The following is a 22,419-nucleotide window of genomic DNA, read 5'->3' as shown; positions in this document are numbered from 1 at the left end:
TATTATTTAATTTTCAGGGGCTCTGTTTTATCATTAATGAGGAGGTAGCCTCAGGAGGGGTTAAAAGTTCTCATGTAAGAATCCTTGATGCTCATCTCATTTTTGAACCTTCTGTATAAGGTGTAAACTGTCTTACCAAAGAGTCTTTTGCATTCATTAACAGCTTTAGCACCAGAAAAGAAAAAAATGTTTTTAATTGAGCAAGCCTTACTTTCATGTAACTTTTGGAGCTGGTCAGAATCTATTTTCTCTTCCACAGAAATCTATTTTCTCGTCCTTCAATTATTTGAAGACAGATGTGTCAGTGTCCAAGCTAAGCACGCCCGGCCACCCTGCTTTGTTCTTACCAGACTTTGCCCCATACCCTCTCCATCTTGCCTTCCTCTGCACATGCAAACTTCCTTTTGTACACTGTGACACCCCGAACTGATCTTCATAGTCCAGATTTGTTCTGAGCAGTACAGAGGAACTGTTCCTCCTTTGTTCTGCAGCTACATCTGTTAACACAGCCCACATTTGCACTTGCTTTGTGGGCAGCCACGTCCCACTTTTGATTCATTCTGAATTTTCAGTCTGATGTACTTACCGTCTTTAATGGGCCACAAGTTTCTAGGGGGCAGGAACTATAAGTCCAGACCTCTAGGTGGCATACAAGGTGTCCTCCAATCTGACCCCCACCCCAATGTTTTTCGCTTCTACCACTGTGCGTTTATTTTTCTATTTTGTTTTGTATGTTTTTTGATATAGAAATAACTGACGTTTTAAAATTCTCTCCCTTTAAGAAACTTGAACATGTTTGTTACTACTCTCTTCTAATTTTTTACGTGTCTTTTTTCATGTGATTCTTTCATATATTTTTTTGTGTGGTGTGAGATTTTGCTGTTATTTGCTTTTTTATTGGAGTATAATTGCTTTACAATGTTGTGTTAGTTTCCCCCTCCCGATTTTTAACTGTGTCTCTCCTCTTTTGCATGAAGCATCGCCCCAGGCCCACGGTCAGCTCACCGTTCTCCTCCTTGCTGCTCTACCCTCCACCATGCCTCAGAATTACCTACATTTCCCGTAAAACACAGATATGCTTACATCTCTCCATGGCTTTAAAACGTATGCCCCCTCCTATTGTGCAGCACATATAGAGGTCCCCACAACATGGGTCCGATCTCCCTTTCTGGCCTCAAGTCTCACCATCCTTATCTTCCTCTCTCCCTAGCTCAGCCAGAAATAACTGCCCCTCCTCTGGGAACAGAGCACATTACTAGTATGTCAGTCACCACGGTCTGGTTTCATGACACTTAGGAGTGTGTGTTCCCTGCTAGACTATAAATGCCTTGAGGGCATGGTGAGTATTTTGTGCAACTTTGTATCTCAGCATCAGGCCTGTCATAGGGTAGATTTCAGCGGATGCTAGTTCAGTGAAGGGGTGCATGGCAGTCAACGGGGGGATGCAGAGGTACCCTGTTTCGCACCTAGATGCTGAGTCTTTGAGGGCAGGGCTCAGATATGTGCTGCTCACCACCCACTGTTTCCGGTGAGCCTCTCAGTCAATGCCAGCTCATCCCTCCCGGTTGGGAGAGTGGGTTCTTGGGGAGCTACTTACATGTGCATGCTGTTTTCCAGTGTGTCTCATGATTCTTCCTTCTCTGTCTCTCCTCCTCCCCTCCTTGCTCTCCCTTCCCTCTGCCCAACACTTCCCTCTGTCCCCTCCCTGTCTCCTGGACTCTCTCCAGTCGGCGTCTGCTTCCCCGTGTGTGTGGAAGTGCCCTCGGAGACCGAGGCGGTTCAGGGCAACCCCATGAAGCTGCGCTGCATCTCCTGCATGAAGAGGGAGGAGGTGGAGGCCACCACGGTGGTGGAATGGTTCTACAGGCCCGAGGGCGGTAAAGATTTCCTTGTATGTCTGACTGCTGACTCTGGCCTTTCCTTTGCTGGCCTCTGCTCCTTTGTTTCCTTTGTGCGCCTGGCTCCTGACAGTCTGGGGGAATGATGATCGGACAAACACTGGCTCTTTCTCTCCAAAGAGAGACAGCTCCTCTGCAGATAACTGACAGCTTTAGTGTAGCCCAGCCTCTGGGAAAGGGAGGGCGCCCGGCCAGCTTCGAGCACTCCTGGTTATAAACAGAATGAGGGGAGGAAAGACATAAATAGTATTTAGAGCCCACTGTGCATCAGTCACCCCACTAGGCAGGTGTTTTCATTGAATCTCTGCACCATCCTACTGGATGGATTAAATTAGTAGAAAAACTGAAGGACTTCCCTGGTGGTCTAGTGGTTAAGAATCCACCTGCCAATCCCTGGTCTGGGAAAACCCCACATGCTGCAGGGCAACTCAGCCCGTGTACCACATCTACTGAAGCCCTCGAGCCCTAGAGCCTGTGCTCTACAACAAGAGAAGCCACTGCAGTGAGAAGCCCGTCCTCCACAAAGAAGAGAAGCCCCCACATGATGGAACTAGAGAGAGCCTTTGTGCAGCAAGGAAGGCCCAGCCAAAAGTAATAAATTTATTTAAAAATTAAAATAACGCTAAGTTTTTTAATATTATTAAATGGAATAACATAGGTTTAACTCATTTATGTCTCTCCATCTCACCCTTGAAGTAAGAATGTCAGGGGTGACCAAGGCTGATGGTCAACTAGTACACGTACATCAGTGGGTAAGGTGTTTGAGTCATCATCCTGTAGTGGTTACTTGTGCTAAACCTCCCAAGTGGCTCCACCACCATCCTTCCCATAGGAACCTCCGACCTTCTTGCGATCTGGGAACTGAGGGCTCAGCCATGACCAATGTTAGTCTGATTGGTTGGTGCCAGTGCAAAAATGGTGGTTATATAATCTGAGCACCAACCTGGGGATGACAGTTATTCACACTTTCATTCTCTCTGGGGCCAGGCTGCATGGGATTGGTTCTTGACTCCACAACTTATTAACTTTTGTCCTTGGACAAATTGCTTAACCTCTCTGTGCCTCACTTTCCTTATCTCTAAAATGGGGATATAAGCTATAGCTACTTCATAGACATGTTACCAGGACTCTTGAGCTATAATTTTTATTTATTTCATTTTTGGCTGTATCATGTGGCATGTGGGATCTTAATTCCCTGAAAGTGAAAGTTGCTCAGTCGTGTCCGACTCTTTGCAACGCCATGGACTATACTGTCCATTAAATTCTCCAGGCCAGATTACTGGAGTGGGTAGCTTTTCCCTCCTCCAGGGGATCTTCCCAATCCAGGGATCAAACCCAGGTCTCCCACATTGCAGGTGGATTCTTTATCAGCTGAGCCACAAGGGAAGCCCCTTAATTTCCTGACCAGAGGTCAAAATCATGCCCTGTGCAGTGAAAGCGCTGAGTCTTAACTACTGGACCACCAAGGAAGTCCCATGAGCTATAATTTTTAGCATGTTTAGAATAGTTCTGATATAGGAAACACTATATAAGTGTTTGATTGAGAACACGCACAAGCACACATACACATGTGCATGCATGCTCAGTCCAACTCTTTGGGATCCTATGTACTGTAGCCCGACAGGCTCCTCTGTCCATGGGATTCTCCAGGCAAGAATACTGGAGTGGACTGCCATTTCCTCCTCCAGGGGATCTTTCCAATCCAGGGATTGAACCCACGTCTCATGTGTCTCCTGCATTGGCTGGTGGATTCTTTACCGCTGAGCCACCTGGAAAGCCCAATACACAGGCACACATACACACAAATGAGACAACTAATCAAAGAAGTTTAGTTAGTAAGAGAGCTTAGGTATGAAACAGGTTGTCTGAGAGCAGATACAAAGCCCTTTTTACTGTACTGCCTCATCTTCCTGGAGGCAAGTTTTTTCTCCACAAAGACCTAATGGAGACAACATTAGGATGAAATTGAATTTTGCTTGCTTTTGTCTCTAGCTCTCCTAAAGCTGGGCTCATTTCTAATTCTAGGCTGGACATGTCATTCTGAAGTGGCTTTGCTCCAATCAGGTGCCAGGCCTGGGACAGTAGCCTTCCCAGTACCCAGCTCAGGGCTGACCTTGACCAAGGCTAGTGTCCAGGAGCTAGTGTTACAGGAGCCTGGACATCTTAATCAGGTGGAGAGGTCCCCATGAGCCTCAGGCCTGGTTATATGCCAGCCACCTGCTCTGCTTCCAGGCCTGCCCAAAGTAAAAAGATGGCTCAGATGGAGGAAAAGAAGCTTTAAAAATTGTGCTGGAAATACAGAGTAATGGTAATAGGAATTTTTGTGAGGATGAAAACATTCCATATTCGTGCTATCCAACTCAGTAGCCAACAGGCATAGGTGGCACTGAACATTTGACATGGGGCTAGTGCAACTGAAAAACAGAATTTTACATTTTATTTAATTCCTAGTAATTTGAATTTTAATGTAAGTAGCCACGTGTGGCCAGCAGAGATGAGATGAACTGCACAGCTGTAGAGGGGGAAAAAATAGGTATGTCAGAAGGTGGACGTGTTGGAGAAAAAGAAACATAGAGATCAGATCTAATTCTACCCAGAGTGGAAGAGCTGATGTGTGGACATCACTGACAGCTCTCTGCTCATCTGGGCCACTCAAACAGCCTGGGTCCCCTTCTTGTGGCCTGGCCCCAACTGCCCATGTCCCCTCAATGGGGTTCAACTCCAAGAGTCACATTTGGAGGCCAGAGCTCTCAGGTCCTTCATGACAAATGAAGCTGCCCCTGTGCTTCCATTTCTTGCTGGCGGCCCCCACGGCACATCTTTCTCTCTTGTTCTTTTTTTCCGTATCCTTCCAGTCCTTCCTTTCTCTCAGTCTCCTGTATGCGTCACTCATCTTCCTCCATTCTCTTTCTTCCCACCTCCTTTTCCTGCCTACCCCTTCCTTCCACGTCCACGTGCCCTGACCCCCTGTGCCTTTGCCCACCCTGCCTTTTCTCTCTTCCCTGCCCACCTCTGAGCCTCCACCCCACTCCCGCATTTGGGAACTCCTGGTCACATCATCCCCTTCCCCCCTCCAGGCACCATCTAGTCCTTTTCTCTGCCCTGTCCTCACCTCTCCCCTGTCTTCTCTCATGGCCCTCCCCCACTGCTTCTCCATGTACAGATCTACGAGTATCGGAATGGCCACCAGGAGGTGGAGAGCCCCTTCCAGGGGCGCCTGCAGTGGAACGGGAGCAAAGACTTGCAGGACGTGTCCATCACTGTGCTCAACGTCACCCTGAACGATTCCGGCCTCTACACCTGCAACGTGTCCCGGGAGTTTGAGTTCGAGGCACATCGCCCCTTCGTGAAGACCACCCGGCTGATCCCCCTCCGTGTTACTGAGGAGGGTAAGGCTAGGGCACAGGCTCTCTCAGGGGAGGGAAGACCAGTGGGTCTCCATACAAACGAGCCCCTTGAAGAATGCAAACCCCCATGTATTTGGAGTGGTGAGATCTAAAATTACCACCACTGGCTTGTCTTCCTGGAGTGCCCAGCTTCTGGCAAGCTCCCCGAGAGCTTGCCTCTCTCTGTGCCTTTCCTCAAAGCAGAAAGGCTTAGAGATGATAATGCAGGAATCTTTACTTGGTCCGTGGATTCACACCCTCAGAGATAAAGGATAGCTTCCATGAAGCCAAAAGCTGCCAAGTCAGCTCCATCTTCTTCTCTGGCCTGTGCTGAATCTCTGATTCCATGGGCTCAGAGAAATCTCCTGAGGTTCCCTAGAGGTCATCTACCCTCCTGTCTGTGATCCATATGAACCTCTCAACAGGTGGCGCTCAAACTTCAGCCAGCCTCAGATTTGCCTGCAAGACTTCTTAAACCCAACCTTTCTGATTTCGTACACAGAGCCTGAGAATTTATGTGACTAACAAATTGTCAGGTGATACTGATGCTGCTGGGGACCACACTTTGAGAACCAGTGCTCTCAATCAAAGTCTGACAGTCTTTGTCATCTGTCTCCCTCCACAGTAATCATATAAGCAACCCCTTCTCCAGGCATGGTGTCTCTCATTCCATAATTTCATGTTCAGCTGGGAGAAGGGGAAAGATGTTTAGCTCTCTAGTCTTAACATTTTTTCAGATTTCCCCCAGGTGATTTCTTGTTAGGCTGGGAAGTCCTCTCATCATTCTAACTCAAATGTTTGTTGCAATTGAGTCCAGAATCGTGAAGGTGAACTTAGAACTGTTCTTGTTCTGCTTTTAACAGACGCGTGTTTGGGGCACCATGGCTCCTTGCCCCTTGCAAATTTTCCTTCAGGTGTCAGAAAAGTGGTATATGCATTTCCCTCTGTGTTTTCTCACCCAGGCAAAATGATGATGTCATTGTACCTAGCTTTTCCTAGACCATCTATTTCCAGCACGTTCTCAGCGCTTTGGCTGCCCCAAGATGCAGGATGGTGAACAGACGAAAGCTGTGAGGCAGGAGAGGTAGGAGAGGTCACATGAAAGCCAGGCTCTTCCTAGAAAAGGATGCCAGGAATCCTGACTTCCAGGCCACAAGTGTATCATGTTATGGTGATAAAATTCATAAAGCAAAAGAGAGTGAACAGCAAGAGTGAGCGATGTCATGATTTAGTCATGATTTAGACTAGACTAAAACGGAAGGTAGGTCAATCCTGGTGGTGCACAGGGATGCTCAGGGCACTTGGCTCAGACGTGATGAACCACTTCCCCTCTGCAAGCCCATCTCTTCCATGTGCATGGAAGGGCTTGGGCTGAGACCTCCCTAAGGGATCCTCTTCTGTTTACACACCTGTGCTCCCCGGGGGAAGGGAGCCTGGCGCCCTCTACTGTTCACAATCGGGACTGTCGGCTGGTGACTGCCAGACGCTTGCAAGCTGCCACTGTTTCTACCTCCTGCCCTCAAAGGTTTTGCCTCCAGAGTGGTGCAGCCAGTGGAAAGTGTGGCAAAGTGGAGCCAGTCCGCCTGCTGGGCACCAGAGCCAGGCTTAGGTAGGAACAGAGGGAGAGTAAGTTTGTTATCAGAGCCACTGAGCCCCTCGGGCTCTCTTAGGGCTAGAAGGAAGCTTGGCTGTCTTTAAATCTAGGGGTTCTAACCAAAGAACAAGCATCGAAATCCCCCAGGGGGCTTTCCTTTGGTGTAGATGGCTCTGCACCACTGCTGCGTGTGTGAGTTCAGCTGGTTGGGGTGCCGTCTGGTGTATGTGAGTTGGAATGACTACCCCAATGATTGGAGGGTGCAGCTGTGGTCCCCCATTTTGTGGCTGAGGGACAGAGCTCTGAAGAGGAAGGCTTGCCTGCACATGAAGCACCTTAGCGCCAGAAGCAGGATTGCAGTCCAGGTCTTTGCCTCTATTTGCTCTATTTCCATTGCGTCTTTCCCCCCCAGCACCGTCCCAGTCTCTGCCACTTTTGCTTTCTTCCCCACCCCCTGTGGTCCCTTGGCAGCCCTCTCCACCCCAACTCCCAGATATTCCCTGCTCTCATGCTGCCCCCCCTACCATGACACACCCCCATGTCTGCTCCGCCCCCATGGTCCCAGACCCTCCCCCTTCTCTCTGTTCAAGCTGGACTGACCCTCATCTCCCGGCTCTAAGACAGAAATTTTTCTCTTCACCTAAAGGCTAATGAAGCTACTAAGGACAGCTTCCTACAGTACAACTGCTGGCTACTGCATTTTAAAAAATTTATTTTTTACACAGACTCAGAGGCCACACAAAATGTGGGACCTTAGTTTCCCGACCAGGATCCAAACCTGCGTACTCTGCCTTTGAAGGCAGATTCTTCACCACTGGACCACCAGGGAAGTCCCTGCTTTCTGCACTTAAACAGAGACAGGGGACGTCCCTAGTGGTCCAGTGGTGAAGAATCTGCCTGCCAATGCAGGGGACACAGGTTCCATCCTTGGACTGGGAAGAGTCCACATGCTGAGGAGCAACTAAGCCTGTGCGCCACAACTACCGAGCCCACACTCTAGAACCCTCGAGCCGCAACTACTGAGTCCAAGTGCTTCAACTCCTGAAGCCTGTGCACGCTAGAGCCCATGCTATGCAAGAGAAACCACCACCACAAGAAGCCTATGTACTGCAGCTGAAGAGTAGCCCTCAGTTCAGTTCAGTTCAGTCGCTCAGTCGTGTCCGACTCTTTGTGACCCCATGGACTGCAGCACGCCAGGCTTCCCTGTCCATCACCAGTTCCTGGAGCTTACTCAAACTCATGTCCATTGAGTCAGTGATGCCATCCAACCATCTCATGCTCTTTCGTCCCCTTCTCTTCCTGCCTTCAATCTTTCCCAGCATCAGGGTATTTTCCAATGAGTCAGTTCTTCGCATCAGGTGGCCAAAGTATTGGAGTTTCAGCTTCAGCATCAGTCCTTCCAATGAATATTCAGGACTGATTTCCTTTAGGACTGGTTGGTTTGATCTCCCTGCAGTCCAAGGGACTCTCAAGAGTCTTCTCCAACACCACAGTTCAAAAGCATCAATTCTTTGGTGCTCAGCTTTCTATATAGTCCAACTCTCACATCCATACATGACTGCTGGAAAAACCATAGCTCTGACTAGACAGACCTTTGTCGGCAAAGTAATGTCTCTGCTTTTTAATATGCTGTCTAGGTTGGTCATAGCTTTTCTTCCAAGGAGCAAGCGTCTTTTAATTTCATGGCTGCAGTCACCATCTGCAGTGATTTTGGAGCCCCCCAAAATAAAGTCTGTCACTGTTTCCATTGTTTTCCCATCTATTTGCCATGAAGTGATGGGACCAGATGCCATGATTTTAGTTTTCTGAATGTTGAATTTTAAGCCAACTTTTTCACTCTCCTCTTTCACTTTCATCAAGAGTAGCTCTGGTTTGCTAAGAAAGCCCATTTGCAGCAAGGAAGACCCAGCACAGCCAAGAAAGAGAGAGATCAGGTGCTTTAAATCAAGGACATTGCAAATCAGGCTGTAGCCAGCCCATGAGAGGACATTTGAAGTGTATGGCATTCTTCTGTGCCTCCAGCTCCAGTTAGAAAACCTGGGTGCTCCTGTAACCCCTGGGCTGCTTCTCTGAGTTGAAGGTCATGGCTGTGGCTATGCTGTGCTTTTAATGAGCAAAGCCTTGGGGATGACTTGGATCCTATGAATAACCAAGGACTGTGAATTTAATTTGTTGCCAAGAGCTAGCAAAGGGAGATCCGAGTGCAGCCTTCCTTCCTACTAGGAAGGAATACATATCAGGACATTTGCCATGTATCATGTTTTATTTATTTTTTAATTAAAAAAAAATTTTTGGCTGTGCCTCACAATTGCAGGATCTTAGTTCCCTGATCAGGGATTGAACGCCAGGCTATGGTGTTGAAAAGGCTGAGTCCTAACCACTGGACCACCAGGGAACCCCCAATCATGTTTTAATTGTCATTTTTGTTGGTTAGGAAACATGGAAGATCAATATGTATTCATATTCTTTCATTCAACATGTATTAAATAATTCAAGTATTCCAGGATTAGACAACAGGCTGATAATTCAGAAATAAATATATTCTTAATAAGCACACAGTCAGTACAGATAAATACATCACAAAACAACCTGGGAAGTGTTATAATGGGTGGAAAAGTGCCTGGAGGACATGAGTGATAATGCTGCACAAGAAGTTGAGGAAGGCTTCACAGAGGTGGTGGCTTCTGTGGAGCCTAGAAGAATCTTTGGGAGATTGAAAAACGGGAGATGATGTTGGCCCAGAGGTAGCAGTGGGGTGTGAGATACAATCTAGGAAGAGGGAAGAAGAAGAAGAAATGTTCACAGATTCCAGAAGACCACAGCATTAGAGAGGTTTTGCTGGCCAAGAGAACGGAAGTGAGGCAAGGAAGGCTTCATGGTGAGTGGCCTTGAGCGCCCCTTGAGCATTAATTGAGTCAGATCTCTGTCCTGAGGGAGATATAGAACACTGAACAGTTTTCAACAGGGATGCAGCAGAATCAGATCTGTGTTCTAAGGACTTCCCTGGTGGTCCAGTGGCTAAGACTCCACACTTCCAATGCAGGGGGCCCAGGGTCTGACCGCTAGTCAGGGAACAAGATCCCACATGCTGCAATGAAGACTGAGGAGCTCAAGTGTTGCAACTAAGACCCAGCAGAGCCATGTAAATAAATAAACATTAAAAAAAAAAAACTGTGTTCCAGAAGTAGAACTCTGAGGACAGCCTGGTTAATACACAGAATTCTCCAGTCCTCATTTCTGTTTGGGTTTGGGGTGACCTGAAAGGAAGCTGAGCTGGGGACATCCTTGTTTCTAATCCAGACTTGCAGAGAGCATGCTCAGGAGACTGGGTGGGTTGACAAGGCACTGGCCTTGTCCCCGTTTTCTGATGCCCTGTGTCTCAGGATATGACACTCTGCCTCCCCAAGTTCAGAGGACAGAGTCTGTAGACCTAGGTCATGTGCCTCACACCTGTGCAGACTTTCACATCACCCAAGATATTATTTTAAAAATTTTATTTACTTATTTTTGGCTGTGCAGGGTCTTTGTTGCTGTGGGCTTTTCTCTAGTTGTGGCGAGCTGGGGCTACTTCTAGTTGCAGTGCACAGGCTTCTCTTTGCAGTGGCTTTTCTTGTTGCAGAGGACGGGCTTTAGGGTACGCGGGCTTCAGTAGTTGTGGCACATGGGCTCAGTAGTTGCAGCTCCTGGGCTCTAGAGCACAGGCTTAATACTTGTGGAACACGGGTTTAGTTGCTCCGAGGCATGTGGGATCTTCCTGGACCAGGGATCGAACCCTTGTCTCCTGCATTGGCAGGTGTATTCTTTACTACTGAGCCACTAGGGAAGCCCTTACATCTTACAGATACTCTTAAATACATCAGATGATGTATGGTGTGAATTCTTATCCTTACTTTACAAATTGAGAAGCTGAGTGTTAAATCAGGAGTAGGAACATGGGGACTCAGCTGTGTGGTGTATCTCATCCAGTTCCAGGATTCCTTCCACTGCTCTACGACTTCTTCCCCAGCCCATCCTTCTCCCTCGTCGCTCCCTCCAGAGCATCTGAAGAAAGTTAGTGAGAAAGCTGACAGACACAAGAGCTGGAGGGTATTAAATCTCTTTGATGCTCTCTCAAGTTCCTGTAGACCGTTGCTTATTTAAGATACACCTAAAAATAGGTCTCATACATCTCGAAGCTCAGTGACAGCTCTGGGTTTGTTGGACTGCGTATTCTGAGTCTCATTCTCCCCCTTGCAGCTGGAGAGGACTTCACCTCTGTGGTCTCAGAAATCATGATGTACATCCTCCTGGTCTTCCTCACTTTGTGGCTGCTCATTGAGATGATATATTGCTACAGGAAGGTCTCAAAGGCCGAAGAGGCGGCCCAAGAAAATGCGTAAGTCCACAGACGCCAAAATAGGGATAGCCTGCACCTTCAGAGCACTTGCTCTCACAGGTGAGGTGGTGAGCAATTTACACAGTCCTCCACTTTCCCTCACAACAACCTTTAAGGTAGGCAACATGCATATACCCATTTTACAGATGTAAAAGTTGACCCTGAGAACGTTGGCCCCAGACCATTATAAGAAGCAAACGTTGACTTCATGCCTTTCACTCTTAGCCACCAGGTAAAGCCCATCAGCTGCCACCACAATCCCATAAAACTGCATTTTTATGATCATTTCCTAGATGCTGAAGCAGCTCACAGAGCCTAAGTAGTTTGCTGAGGCTGCACCTCAGCATGAGGTAGAGAGGAGAGGCTGGAATTTGAACTGAAGCCTGTCTAATGTCCATGCTCTTCCCATCAGATTCAGCTGTTTGCTGTAAATCACAGAGCTCATCAGGCTACCTGGGCACTGCCCTTTATTAGCTGCTGCTACTGCTGCTGCTAAGTCACTTCAGTCGTGCCCGACTCTGTGTGACCCCATAGACGGCAGCTTACCAGGCTCCGCCGTCCCTAGGATTCTCCAGGCAAGAATACTGGAGTGGGTTGCCATTTCCTTCTCCAGTGCATGAAAGGGAAAAGTGAAAGTGAAGTCGCTCAGTCGTGTCCGACTCTTAGCGACCCCATGGACTGTAGCCTACCAGGCTCCTCTGTCCATGGGATTTTCCAGGCAAGAGTATTGGAGTGGGGTGCCATTGCCTTCTCCCTTTATTAGGTAAGGAGCTTCAAACATGTTCTTCCCCCTGGAGCTTGGCAGTGACTGAATATCCAGAGAAGGGCTCTACCGCTTCAGTGTTCAGAGGGTGCCCTGGTCATTTTCACCAAGGCTCCAGTGTATGGAACAAATGATGGGATCTGAGGGGCCACGCTGGCCTGTTATTTGGAGAGAGGAAAGAGAGAAAATAACCCTCACAGATGTACATAGCTGAGGTGATATCAAAATTCTAGGCTACTGTCACATGGAAATGCTTGATAAAGTATCATTTTTCATGATATATGTCATGTCGGGAAAGTAAAAAACTACAACTGACCAAGATATAAAGATGGAAAGAAATGATATGCTGGGGAGGTTGTCATTCCTGGTGACCTAGGCGATCAGATTTTAGTGCTTGAGCATAGTAAGTGGCCATACCTGGACAGGAAGTCCCACACTTGGACAGGAAGTGGCCACCCTTGGACAGGAGGTACTCACAGTTGGGGCACAAGAAACAGAGTTGGAACTGAGGTCACCAAAAGAGCTAGGATCCTCAGAGGGTTACAACTCGTGCAAAGTATTGATCACAAAATAATCAGTGCACCAGCCCAGGAAAAGCCAAGGAAACATATCTACCTGGCCTGACTCCAAGTACAATCATAAAAGATTCTTGAGAATTGATAACCATGAACCTGCTCTCACAGTGTTTAGGATTTAAATTTATACTGCCCACATGATCCAGGAGCCTCTAAGCTGAGAAAGTCAATAAAAAAATTAGTCCCCAGACAGTGATAACTGTGTAAAAACAAATGAAAAACTATCCTGAAGGGACCCACTTTCAGTTGAGGCTTAATAGTGCTCTTCAGATAAAGCACTGCTGAATCTGATTCTACAATCTGATCCAAAACGAAAAGACACGGCAGGAAACAATTCAGCACGAGCAAGAGAAATAACAAATGGCAGGATTAAATCCCAGGAACTTCAGACACAAGAAGGATCTGGTAAAATACAGAAAATAAGTTTGTTCGAAAGAATTAAAACAATAAGAGGAGGAACGAAAGCGTAAGATTAGAATCAGTTGCTAAGAAAAAGGAACAAGCAGTTCTCTTCCAGATTAATCTGCAAATGCAGTAAAATTCCAATCACAATACCCATTGGATTGTTCAAGGAACTTGATAAGCTGATCTTAAAAGTCATACAGAGGCCCAAAGGCTAAAACTAGTTTTAAGCCGAGGATGGCCAAGTAGTAAATATTTTGGGCTTTGCAGGCTACAGAGGGTCTCTTCACCTACTGTTCTTTGATTTTGTTTGTGTGCAACCCTTTAAACAAGTAACAACCATTATTAGCTCATGGGCTATAGTGTGCCTATTTCAAAGAGCAAGTTTTGGGGAAGGATAAGACACTTCCTATTAGATACAAAGGTTACTTATAGAGCTGGACTGACATAGACATACAACACGGACAAACAGAAAAGGCAGAGAACCCCCAAAAGGTTAATGCCTATATAATAACAATAATAAAACCCCACTGGAACTTCCTTGGTGGTCCAGTGGCTAAGACTCCAGGCTCCCAGTGCAGGGGGCCTGGGTTCTATCCTTAGAGAACTAGATCCTACATGCTACAACTACGACCTGCTGCAGCCAAATAAATAAATTAAATACATAAATAAATATTTTTTAAAAACTGAAGGAAGAATGAACTGCCCAGTAAATGGTATAAAGACAATTCTTTATCCACATAGAAAATAAAATAGACTAAACAAAAATAAGTTGTGAGAGGATTTCAAGACAAGATAAAATGTAAAACTATAAAATTCTATTAGGGAATATAAGTGCTTGCATGCTACGTTGCTTCAGTCATGTCTGACTCTTTGCGACCCCATGGACCATAGCCTGCCAGGCTCCTCTGTCTGGGATTTTCCAGGCAAGTGGAATGGGTTGCCAAGCCCTCCTCCAGGGGTCTTCCCCACCCAAGGATCAAACTTACATCTCTTATGTCTCCTGCATTGGCAGGGGGGTTCTTTACCACTAGTGCCACCTGGGAAGCTCATAGGGGATATAAGAAAATATCTTATTACCTTAGAAGTTAGAATTTCTTAAAATACAAAAGACACAAATCAGAGAGGGGAAAAATGATAATTTTTATTACACTATAAGTAAAGATAGTCAACAGACTGGGAGAAGATATTTTCAGAACATGAAACCATCAAGAAAAAAGATAAATATCTCAGAAGAAAACCTGGTAAAGCTAATGAACAGTTGTATCACGGAAGTACACACCCACATTGCTTATAAACTTATGAAAAAGATGCTCAACATCACCAATAGTCAGGAAAATGAAAACATCTATAAAATATAGTTTCCCATCCATCAGTTTGGCTGGTTTAATCTAACAGTACTAAGTCTTGAGAACAATGTGGATAAATAAGACTCGTGCATTGCTTGTGGAAGGAAAAAAACAAAACTCTTGATTCTAGTCTGCTGCAAGGGCCATTCTTCTTTTCTCTCCGGTAACACGGCCAGAAGCAGATGCAGAGACCTCCTGTTCTAGAGGCATCCTTGTTCCTAGGCCCTCTCTCCTTCCCTTTTCCTGTGTTTCCACCTCTGAATACAAACGCACTGATTTTCTTCCCTGTCTCTCCTCCAACAGGTCTGACTACCTGGCCATCCCATCGGAGAACAAAGAGAACTCTGCAGTCCCAGTGGAGGAATAGAAGGGGTCCACTTGAGGTGATGTACAGGGAAAGGAGGGGCAGGTAGATAAGGAGGCAGGTGTACAAGTGACCTTGTTACCCACAAACCAAGGTGACTTGAGATTTGGTCCCTTAGACTTCTACTCCACATAGAGTCCCCATCCTTAGGGTACATCTTAAAGTTGATGCCCAAATCATAAAGCTCTATGTGAGGTTCAAGTCCTTCAAAAGGTGAATTGCTTTGGCCTGAGTGTTGGGGGCCACTTGAATTCCTTACACACACTGACAGAAAGTAATTCCCCTTCTCCCTCCTATGTAAGGATCGTGGATTAGGTCAAAGTGTTCGGCTGGGATAGACTGGGCTGGCAATTCTCAGTGAGCTGTTTTATCACTGGTAGGTGGCCTGAACACCGAAGGGCTGGCCGTCCCAGGTCCAGTGATGTCAACTGCATCAGGAGGGTGCCCCAGGGACCACATCGCTTCCCTTCATGCGTCCATCCTTTCAGTTCATTCTTCATACATCCACTCACCTCTGAACTTTCACCCCTGCCTTGCTAACTCCATCAGACCTCTACACACCACAAGACTTTGCCAGAACTGGGGAGCCAACATTTCTACATGAGTCAATCTCTGCCTGCCCTCACTTTCAAGCAAGCGGCTCCCATGCCAACCGGACCCTTCCCTGTGCTCCATTCAACTTAGAACATGTGCTGGAGGCGGACGCGTGCATCGGCTCCCTCTGGCTAGAGCCGGCTTACTCTCCCATTGCTGCAAGCGAATGGATGTCTTCATAGAAGGAAGCAGGAGTGATGGATTTGGGTTAAAGCAAGAGTGTCATGACGTGGGATTTCTTGGAGACGTGGGAAGTCATACAGTGTGTTCATGACCCTCCAGGGGAGAGCGTGTGTGTGTCTCCCCAGCCGAGCACACCGCCTGAGATGGCTGGGCGGTGGTGTCTCCCTGTGGGCACGGGGACTGAAATCCCAAAGTTCCTCTCAAAATTTCTGTGGATCAGTATTATCATGCATTTTATAGGAGGCACCCGAGACTCAGACAAGACTCAACTCTAAGAGACCTTAAAGGATAAACTGAAGCAGATATAAGCCCAAGGTATTGCTCACTTTACGCTTCCCAAGATGGGATAATTTTATGAAAAGACTTCGAAGTTGAATTTGGCCATGGCCTTGTCTCTTTCACAAGCACAGAACTGGGTGGATTGCCTGGCTGAGGTGAATTCTGATTCAGGTAACTAGAAACTGGCCAGAAAGGCAGAGAGAAGGATGTGAGGTGGATTTGAAGAATTCCTTTAGTGAAAAGATTTGTGAATCTGAGACATCTTCCGGAAGGACAGTGGATCTGGGAATGGTATTGAACTAAGAAACATGTTTTTAGTCTGAGATGGATGATGGCAAATGAGTGAACTGATAGGAGGGGGGCTAGGTGGCTTTCAAATATTTCACCTGGGTATTCTTAATGTCCAGGGTTTTGTTTTTTTCCTAGATGTTTGGAGAGCAGATGAACACTGCAGAAATCTTAGTATCTCATGTTTCACTTTGAGTGACTGGTTACGTGTGATGTCCTTCAGCACTCTGTGATGGGAGGGGGAAGGATGCTTTAAGGGGGGTGAGAAGATGAAGTGACGGGGAGCTGATGAACAAGATATCCCCCAGATCAGGGGGAAATTCTGGGGGTAAGTTCCTGCTCCCTTGGCTTTGGGTCTCAGCTGAGAAACTCAGTTCATCTCTGCCGTCCCAGGGAGGAGGACCTGAAATAAGTCCTTGTTCACATATTTGAGTGTTGGATTTTATTGAAGAAAACACGTTCCATAAATTCAAGGCCTTTCTCATTGGTATTTTCCCACACAATCCCTCTGAAATAGGGGACAGAATGTAGATTTTCCTACTTTATAGTGAGGAAAATAGGCCTGGATTACTGTCAGGTTTTCCTAGTCATGTGGCTGGTGCATAGAAGCTCCTTTCGACCATGCATCTAACCTGTGATCTAGAATGCACTCTTTTCCTTTTCAAAAGCCCAAACTCAGGTATTCCCTGAGTGAATTTTAATGAAGTTGAATGGTACCTCTTTTTTTCCTATTTATCCTTGCAAGTAATCTCCTAATTTCTCAACTCTTCTCATCTTTAATACTTTTATTAGGTTATATGATTTACCAAGCATTTTAATTTCAGTTCTCTTATTTCTCCTCCATAACTAGCTCTGTGAGGTGGATACTGCTAGTACATTAACAAATGAAGGAACGGGCTGCCTGAGGCTGACTGCTGCTGCTACTGCTAAGTCACTTCAGTCGTGTCCGACTCTGTGTGACCCCATAGACGGCAGCCCACCAGGCTCCCCAGTCCCTGGGATTCTCCAGACAAGAACACTGGAGTGGGTTGCCATTTCCTTCTCCAATGCGTGAACGTGAAGTCGCTGTCATGTCCGACTCTTAGCGACCCCATGGACTGCAGCCCACCAGGCTCCTCTGTCCATGGGATTCTCCAGGCTAGAGTACTGGAGTGGGGTGCCATTGCCTTCTCCGGCCCGAGGCTGACAAGCTTTACCAAATCATAAATTCATACAGGTGGTAAATGGAGAACTAGAATCCAGGTCTTCTGAGCCCCTGCCCAACTCTCTTTCCACGGAGACCACAGCGGCTTCCTTTCCTCTCATCTCTTTACTCCCACCTAATCTTTGCCTCTCCTGCACATCCTGAGATGTTAAACATCTCTCATCCCTAGTCCCACTCAAGCGCTCCTCTACCACTTGGCTTCTTGACCCATGCTAGAAACGTGCTTTCAGAGCCTATTTCATTTTGCTTTTCCCTTTTTCATTGGTTTGTACCCCATTATTTCTCCTGAGTTGCAATTAAACTCCTTCCTGGGAGACTTGATCATGACTATATACCCATAAGATACTGTGATCACCAGCCTACTTCAAATCCTCACCCACTTCCTGTTTCTCCACATACCCCTACAAAGGACTCAGATAAATGTGCACTGCTATGGAAGCTTTACCTGGCATGCTGTTCTTATTAAAGGGCTTAGAAATGTTCTCAAGGGCTATCATCACTCTAGGAACCCCATCTATTGTCTTGGTGCTGGTTATTTCCCATGACTGACCCTTAATACCATTCACTCATGGCCAGTTAGTCTGGGTCTGGTTTTCCCTTTCCTTAACAGCCAATGAACTTCACTGCTCAACTCGGTTGGCCCTGTAAGCACCTTGCCCTACTGACTTACCAACAGCTCAGCCTTGCCTCACAGCCCCAACTCCTGCATGGAAGTAAGCTTGACAGGCTGTTCCCATATCAGCCTTTATTTTCAGTCCATTTAAAAGCATTATCCTTCAGTGTCACCACCCCTCCAAACACGCACACACCCAGATTTCTGATTCTGAGTTTCTGGTTTCTCCTTAGAGATCAAACTAGAAATGTTAGTAGGAATTTTTCAAAGCAGGAATAGGCTGGAAATATGTTATCAAGTTAAGAATGGTTAACAGAAGAGATAGCTCCTTTTCTTCCCCCAAGTTACTACATCAAGAAGGAAAATATACCCATCTCAGAATCTGACAAAAATCAGAGAGGAAAGCCCATATATCTTGGCAGGAAGAAGCAAGGAGCTAGATACGTTTCAGAATATATCTTGGTTCCCCTTCCCTTGGGGACCTTGGGCTTCCCTGGTAGCTCAGACGGTGAAGAATCTGCCTACAATGCAGGAGACTACGGTTCAGTCCCTGGGTCGGGAAGATACCCTGGAGAACAGAATGGCAACCCACTACAGTATTCCTGCCTAGAGAATTCCATGGACAGACCATAGGGTCGCAAAGAGTCAGACATGACTGAGCGACTAACATACCCCTTCCCAAGTTAAGTGGAAATGAAACAATAAAAAAGCACCGTCTCCTCCCCTCCTTTTGTAAATGAAAAACCCCTAACCCTGTGAATCCTCCTAGTCACTGCAGATGTATCCACATAGTACAGTACCTGGTGCATCATTATGTCCATCATCCATTCATTCTGCATTTCGGCACCCACTCTGCATTGAGCACCAAGAGAGATCCTGAGTGTGCCCTGTGCTCTTAGGTTAAAAAAAAAAAAATCATCACTCAGGCCTTTCCTAATCTCTAAAACTCCACCGTGGTAGATGATTCATGTCTAGCTCCCCACCTCCCTTTCCTTGAGTCTGCGGTAGGACCCAGTAGATGAGCACTTGAAGCAAGTCTGAGTTGTAGATCAGACTTAACCCCTATCATAGCCCAGCTAAGCCTCAAAGCTGGTACTATTCTTTTCTTCCACGTTTGGCAAGAGATGCGCCTGACCGGCAGTGTGTGTGACAGGGAGGGAGGCACTGAAGGACGAGTGCTTGTAGGTTTGTGAAGCAGCATCAAACACCATCAGCAAACTTGTGTAGCCGTGGACCTGATGGAACTTGTTACCATGTTATCAGATTTGCGTGGCTTTTTCTTGATTTTTCACAGCCAATCTTTTCCCGAACTCTAGAAATGTTGTTCCTGACCACTCAAGATTTCAACAACCTAATGCCTGTTGGTGGTGTTTTTCAGTAAACTCCCTGTTCATGTCAATCAAGTGTCTCTAAATGCGGCTTGCTTTGGTTTTGCTTCACTGTGTCTGCTACACACACTCTGGCTTCTATCTGCTTTCCCAGCCTGCATCAATTCTTGAACTCAGAATCACTGGATACAAGTTCAGAGAATGAAAAATACATTTAACAGTCTAGAATTAAATGCATCATCTCCCCATCTCCCTTCCTTCCTTATCTACCAAAATACACAGGAATCCAAGAGTCTCTGTGTTCTCACCTGAATGACATCACACAAGTTTTTTGCCAAGTGGTGGAGGGGTTCCCAGAAAGGAAGACCTAGTAAAAGGATGCCCCCCGCCTCCTTACCAAGTTATCTAACATAAAGAAATAAAGTAAAGCTGTCCGCCAATGTCCATCTTCCTAGAAGGGCCAAGGCCCCCAAAGGGAGAAGCTACACAAAAAATTGTCATTGGTATTCACAGTCTATCATATGCTTCTGTAATAACAATAGTACTGATTAATAATGAAATCCATATAAAATTCTTAGTATAGTACTAGCCACTATACTAAGAAACACACATACATATACACCAATGATTTTATATTATCTCTAAAATAAACTTAGGCTTGGAGTAATGGTGGGGGCCTAAGAACAAGGCCTGGTAAATAGTGATGCTTCAATCTGGACTCAGATCTGATTTCCAGACTTCTCCATTTCACTTTATGAGGCTGCTACCCTCCCCTTGGAAGGAGGTCTTAGATGTTGAGTGGCTGGCAGTGCACCTGTGTCTGAGTGAAGTGGTCCCCAACCTTTTTGGCACCAGGGATCAGTTTCATCGAAGACAATTTTTCCATGGACCGGGTGGGGATGGTTTCAGGATGACTCAAGCACATTACATTTATTGTGCACTTTATATCTATTATTATTACATCAGCTCCACCTCAGATCATCAAGCATTAGATCGCAGAGGCTGGGAACCCCTGTCTGAGCTTGTCTGCAAATAGATGCCTTTCCAGGCTTGCGGTGACACCTGGGAAGACCAAAAACATCTGGGACGACGAGCACTGATGAATCAAGCAATGAACACACGCACCATTTATGATTTGTAGTTCAGTATTTTTTTTTTCTTTTAATTCATACTGTACTTCCATGGCTCTAGCTACTTTACATTAAGATTGGACCGGGAAGCCTTGAATTTTCTAGGTACTAGCAGTTAAGTTTTCAGACCTTGCGCACAGCGCCAGGCAAAGTACAGTTACAGGTCCAAATGCAGATGGCCAGACAACTCGACTGCAATCAACCTGCATTCCTTCCCTTGTATGGCCCAGTGCAGGTGTCGGGGGCTGCTCCCTCTGCCTCACCCAACTCCACCCCAGGTCAGGATTATCCAGGGGCCGCGGTGGCCTCTGACCCATCCCTCCCCACCTTGGAGTCCAGGCTGAGCCAGGGGGAAAGCACCATGGGTTTGGGAAGATGATATGGTCCATGCAGAGAGTGGTCTGGCCCTAGAGTGCAGGACAGAGAAATGTGGGAGCCACACACTGTTGTTGGCAACGATGGCTGCTTTTACTCAGCAATCTCGGCGCGTGACACCCCAGCCTAGGGCATACTCCCCAGACGGAGTCAGCTGTTCCCGCCTGGAGCAGAGGCCCCCGTTTCGCTTCTGCAGCGTCTCCTCGTGTTGAGAGAAGCAGGCAGGGCTGAGGGGCAGAGGTGACAACGTCCTTTACGCCTTCACATGTCGGGTACATCATCCAGCATCAAACTCCTCCTGGCAGGCAAGGTGCTTCTCGCCAGCAGCCAAGGCTCCAATCTGGGCTCCCAGGCCTGCTGAGGGCCTCGAGTCCCAAAGAAAACAATGCCCAAGACCCCTGAGCTTCGCACAGGAAATCGGAACTGGGAGCTGGCTGGGCCCGTCACAGCCACGGCTGGAGTAGGAGTGAGGTAATGAGGTGGGCCGAGAGGTGCAGGGGGGCTCTCTATACCGTGCGTGAGTTCCTGCTCCACATCAGGAAAGCAGGGGTGTGACAAGACGGCCTTCCAGAAAAATGCTCCTCCCGGACCCAAAACCGCATCTTCTGGAAGAAAACTAGAGGTGGAGGGGAGCAGGGCCAGCCCTGCTGGAAGTTGGGGGATGAGGGCAGAGGATGCAAGTGGTGGATGGGCTGATTGTCCCACTGCCTAGAGACGAAGGTTGGAGGAGGAGAGAGTCAGGAAGAGAGGTTCTCAAGCTTCCTAGTGGAGTGAGCAGGTACAGTCAGGGGACGCCCTGCCACCTGGGGGCAGAGAGGACAGTGATAGTTCTCCTGGGGCCCCTGGGAGGATGGGCTGGCCTTGGCCACTCTGCAGAGCTAAAGATGAAGCATAGAGGGCACAGGAAAGATCCTACTGAGACCACACAGTCCAGAAAGATCCTTCCCCTAATCCCACCTCTAAGATTTCACCCTAGAGATGCTGCCTGCAAACTTAGGGACATGGTCAAGCTTGTGTCACGGACACAGCAATCAAGAGAATCCACTTCTCTCAAAGCATTCCTCTAGGTTCCTTGGTCCTCTGCCTTCCTGGTAATCCCAGGTTCTTAGTGTCAGTGTTCTAAGCAACCCAAGGATTTGAGCCAAAGCTCCATACTTAATCCAAACCCCAATGAACTTGGAGACAAAAGAGAGGTGGTCGAACCAGGAATGACTTTTCCGCACCGTTTGCTCTAGCAAAGAGAAGGAAGGATGGACAGATGAAAGGCTTCACGGCCCAGGGATGGAAGACAAGGTTAGTCCAAGATGGTGTCCTTCTTGCCACCCTCCTCCTCTTCCCAGCTTAGAAAAGTTCAAAGGAAGGAACCCTCCGAAACTAAGACTAGGCCAACAGAGGAAGAAACACCCTCTCAGGTTAACACTGAACAACACAGCAAGCTTGATCTCTCTTTCTCCTCTCCCTCTCCCACCCACTCATTGGACCTCCCTAGTCCTCTTAGCCCTTAGAATAACGTTTTACTACCCTGGATTTCCCGGGAACCCAGACACTACCCTACAACTCATTTAAACACCAAAGCTCTTGTCCAGAAGGCCCATCCTCTCTTGTCAGGGCACCTTCCAAGTTTGAGAAAGCCCAGCCTGACCAGGCTCTGACCCAGCCTCCAAGACCATGTGAAAGCTAGAGCTGACCTTAGGACAGTCTAGGTCAAGCCCTGAAGCT

At 47.1% G+C, this 22,419-nt stretch overlaps 1 protein-coding gene across 9 annotated transcripts in view; it reads left to right on the top strand.

Moving 5' to 3' along the window:
- The window catches only part of SCN3B (sodium voltage-gated channel beta subunit 3), a 72,424-nt gene extending 53,158 nt beyond the window's left edge, over nt 1-19,266 (top strand). For all 9 annotated transcript variants that reach the window (XM_081541436.1, XM_081541435.1, XM_081541431.1 and 6 more), the window contains 5 exons: nt 1,728-1,891; nt 5,062-5,287; nt 11,115-11,253; nt 14,646-14,725; nt 15,087-19,266. In XM_081541436.1, the coding sequence (XP_081397562.1) occupies nt 1,728-1,891; nt 5,062-5,287; nt 11,115-11,253; nt 14,646-14,709 (593 nt within the window). In that variant the 3' untranslated portion in view covers nt 14,710-14,725; nt 15,087-19,266. The remainder of the gene's footprint in view (nt 1-1,727; nt 1,892-5,061; nt 5,288-11,114; nt 11,254-14,645; nt 14,726-15,086) is intronic.
- Nucleotides 19,267-22,419: the final 3,153 nt, after the last annotated feature.

The sequence above is a fragment of the Giraffa tippelskirchi genome, chromosome 11 (genome assembly GCF_054371585.1).
Source record: "Giraffa tippelskirchi isolate mGirTip1 chromosome 11, T2T-mGirTip1v1.2.pri, whole genome shotgun sequence".
Taxonomy (NCBI): domain Eukaryota; kingdom Metazoa; phylum Chordata; class Mammalia; order Artiodactyla; family Giraffidae; genus Giraffa; species Giraffa tippelskirchi.
Note: the sequence above shows the minus strand (reverse complement) of the source record. Positions and strands in the feature narration are given on the sequence as shown.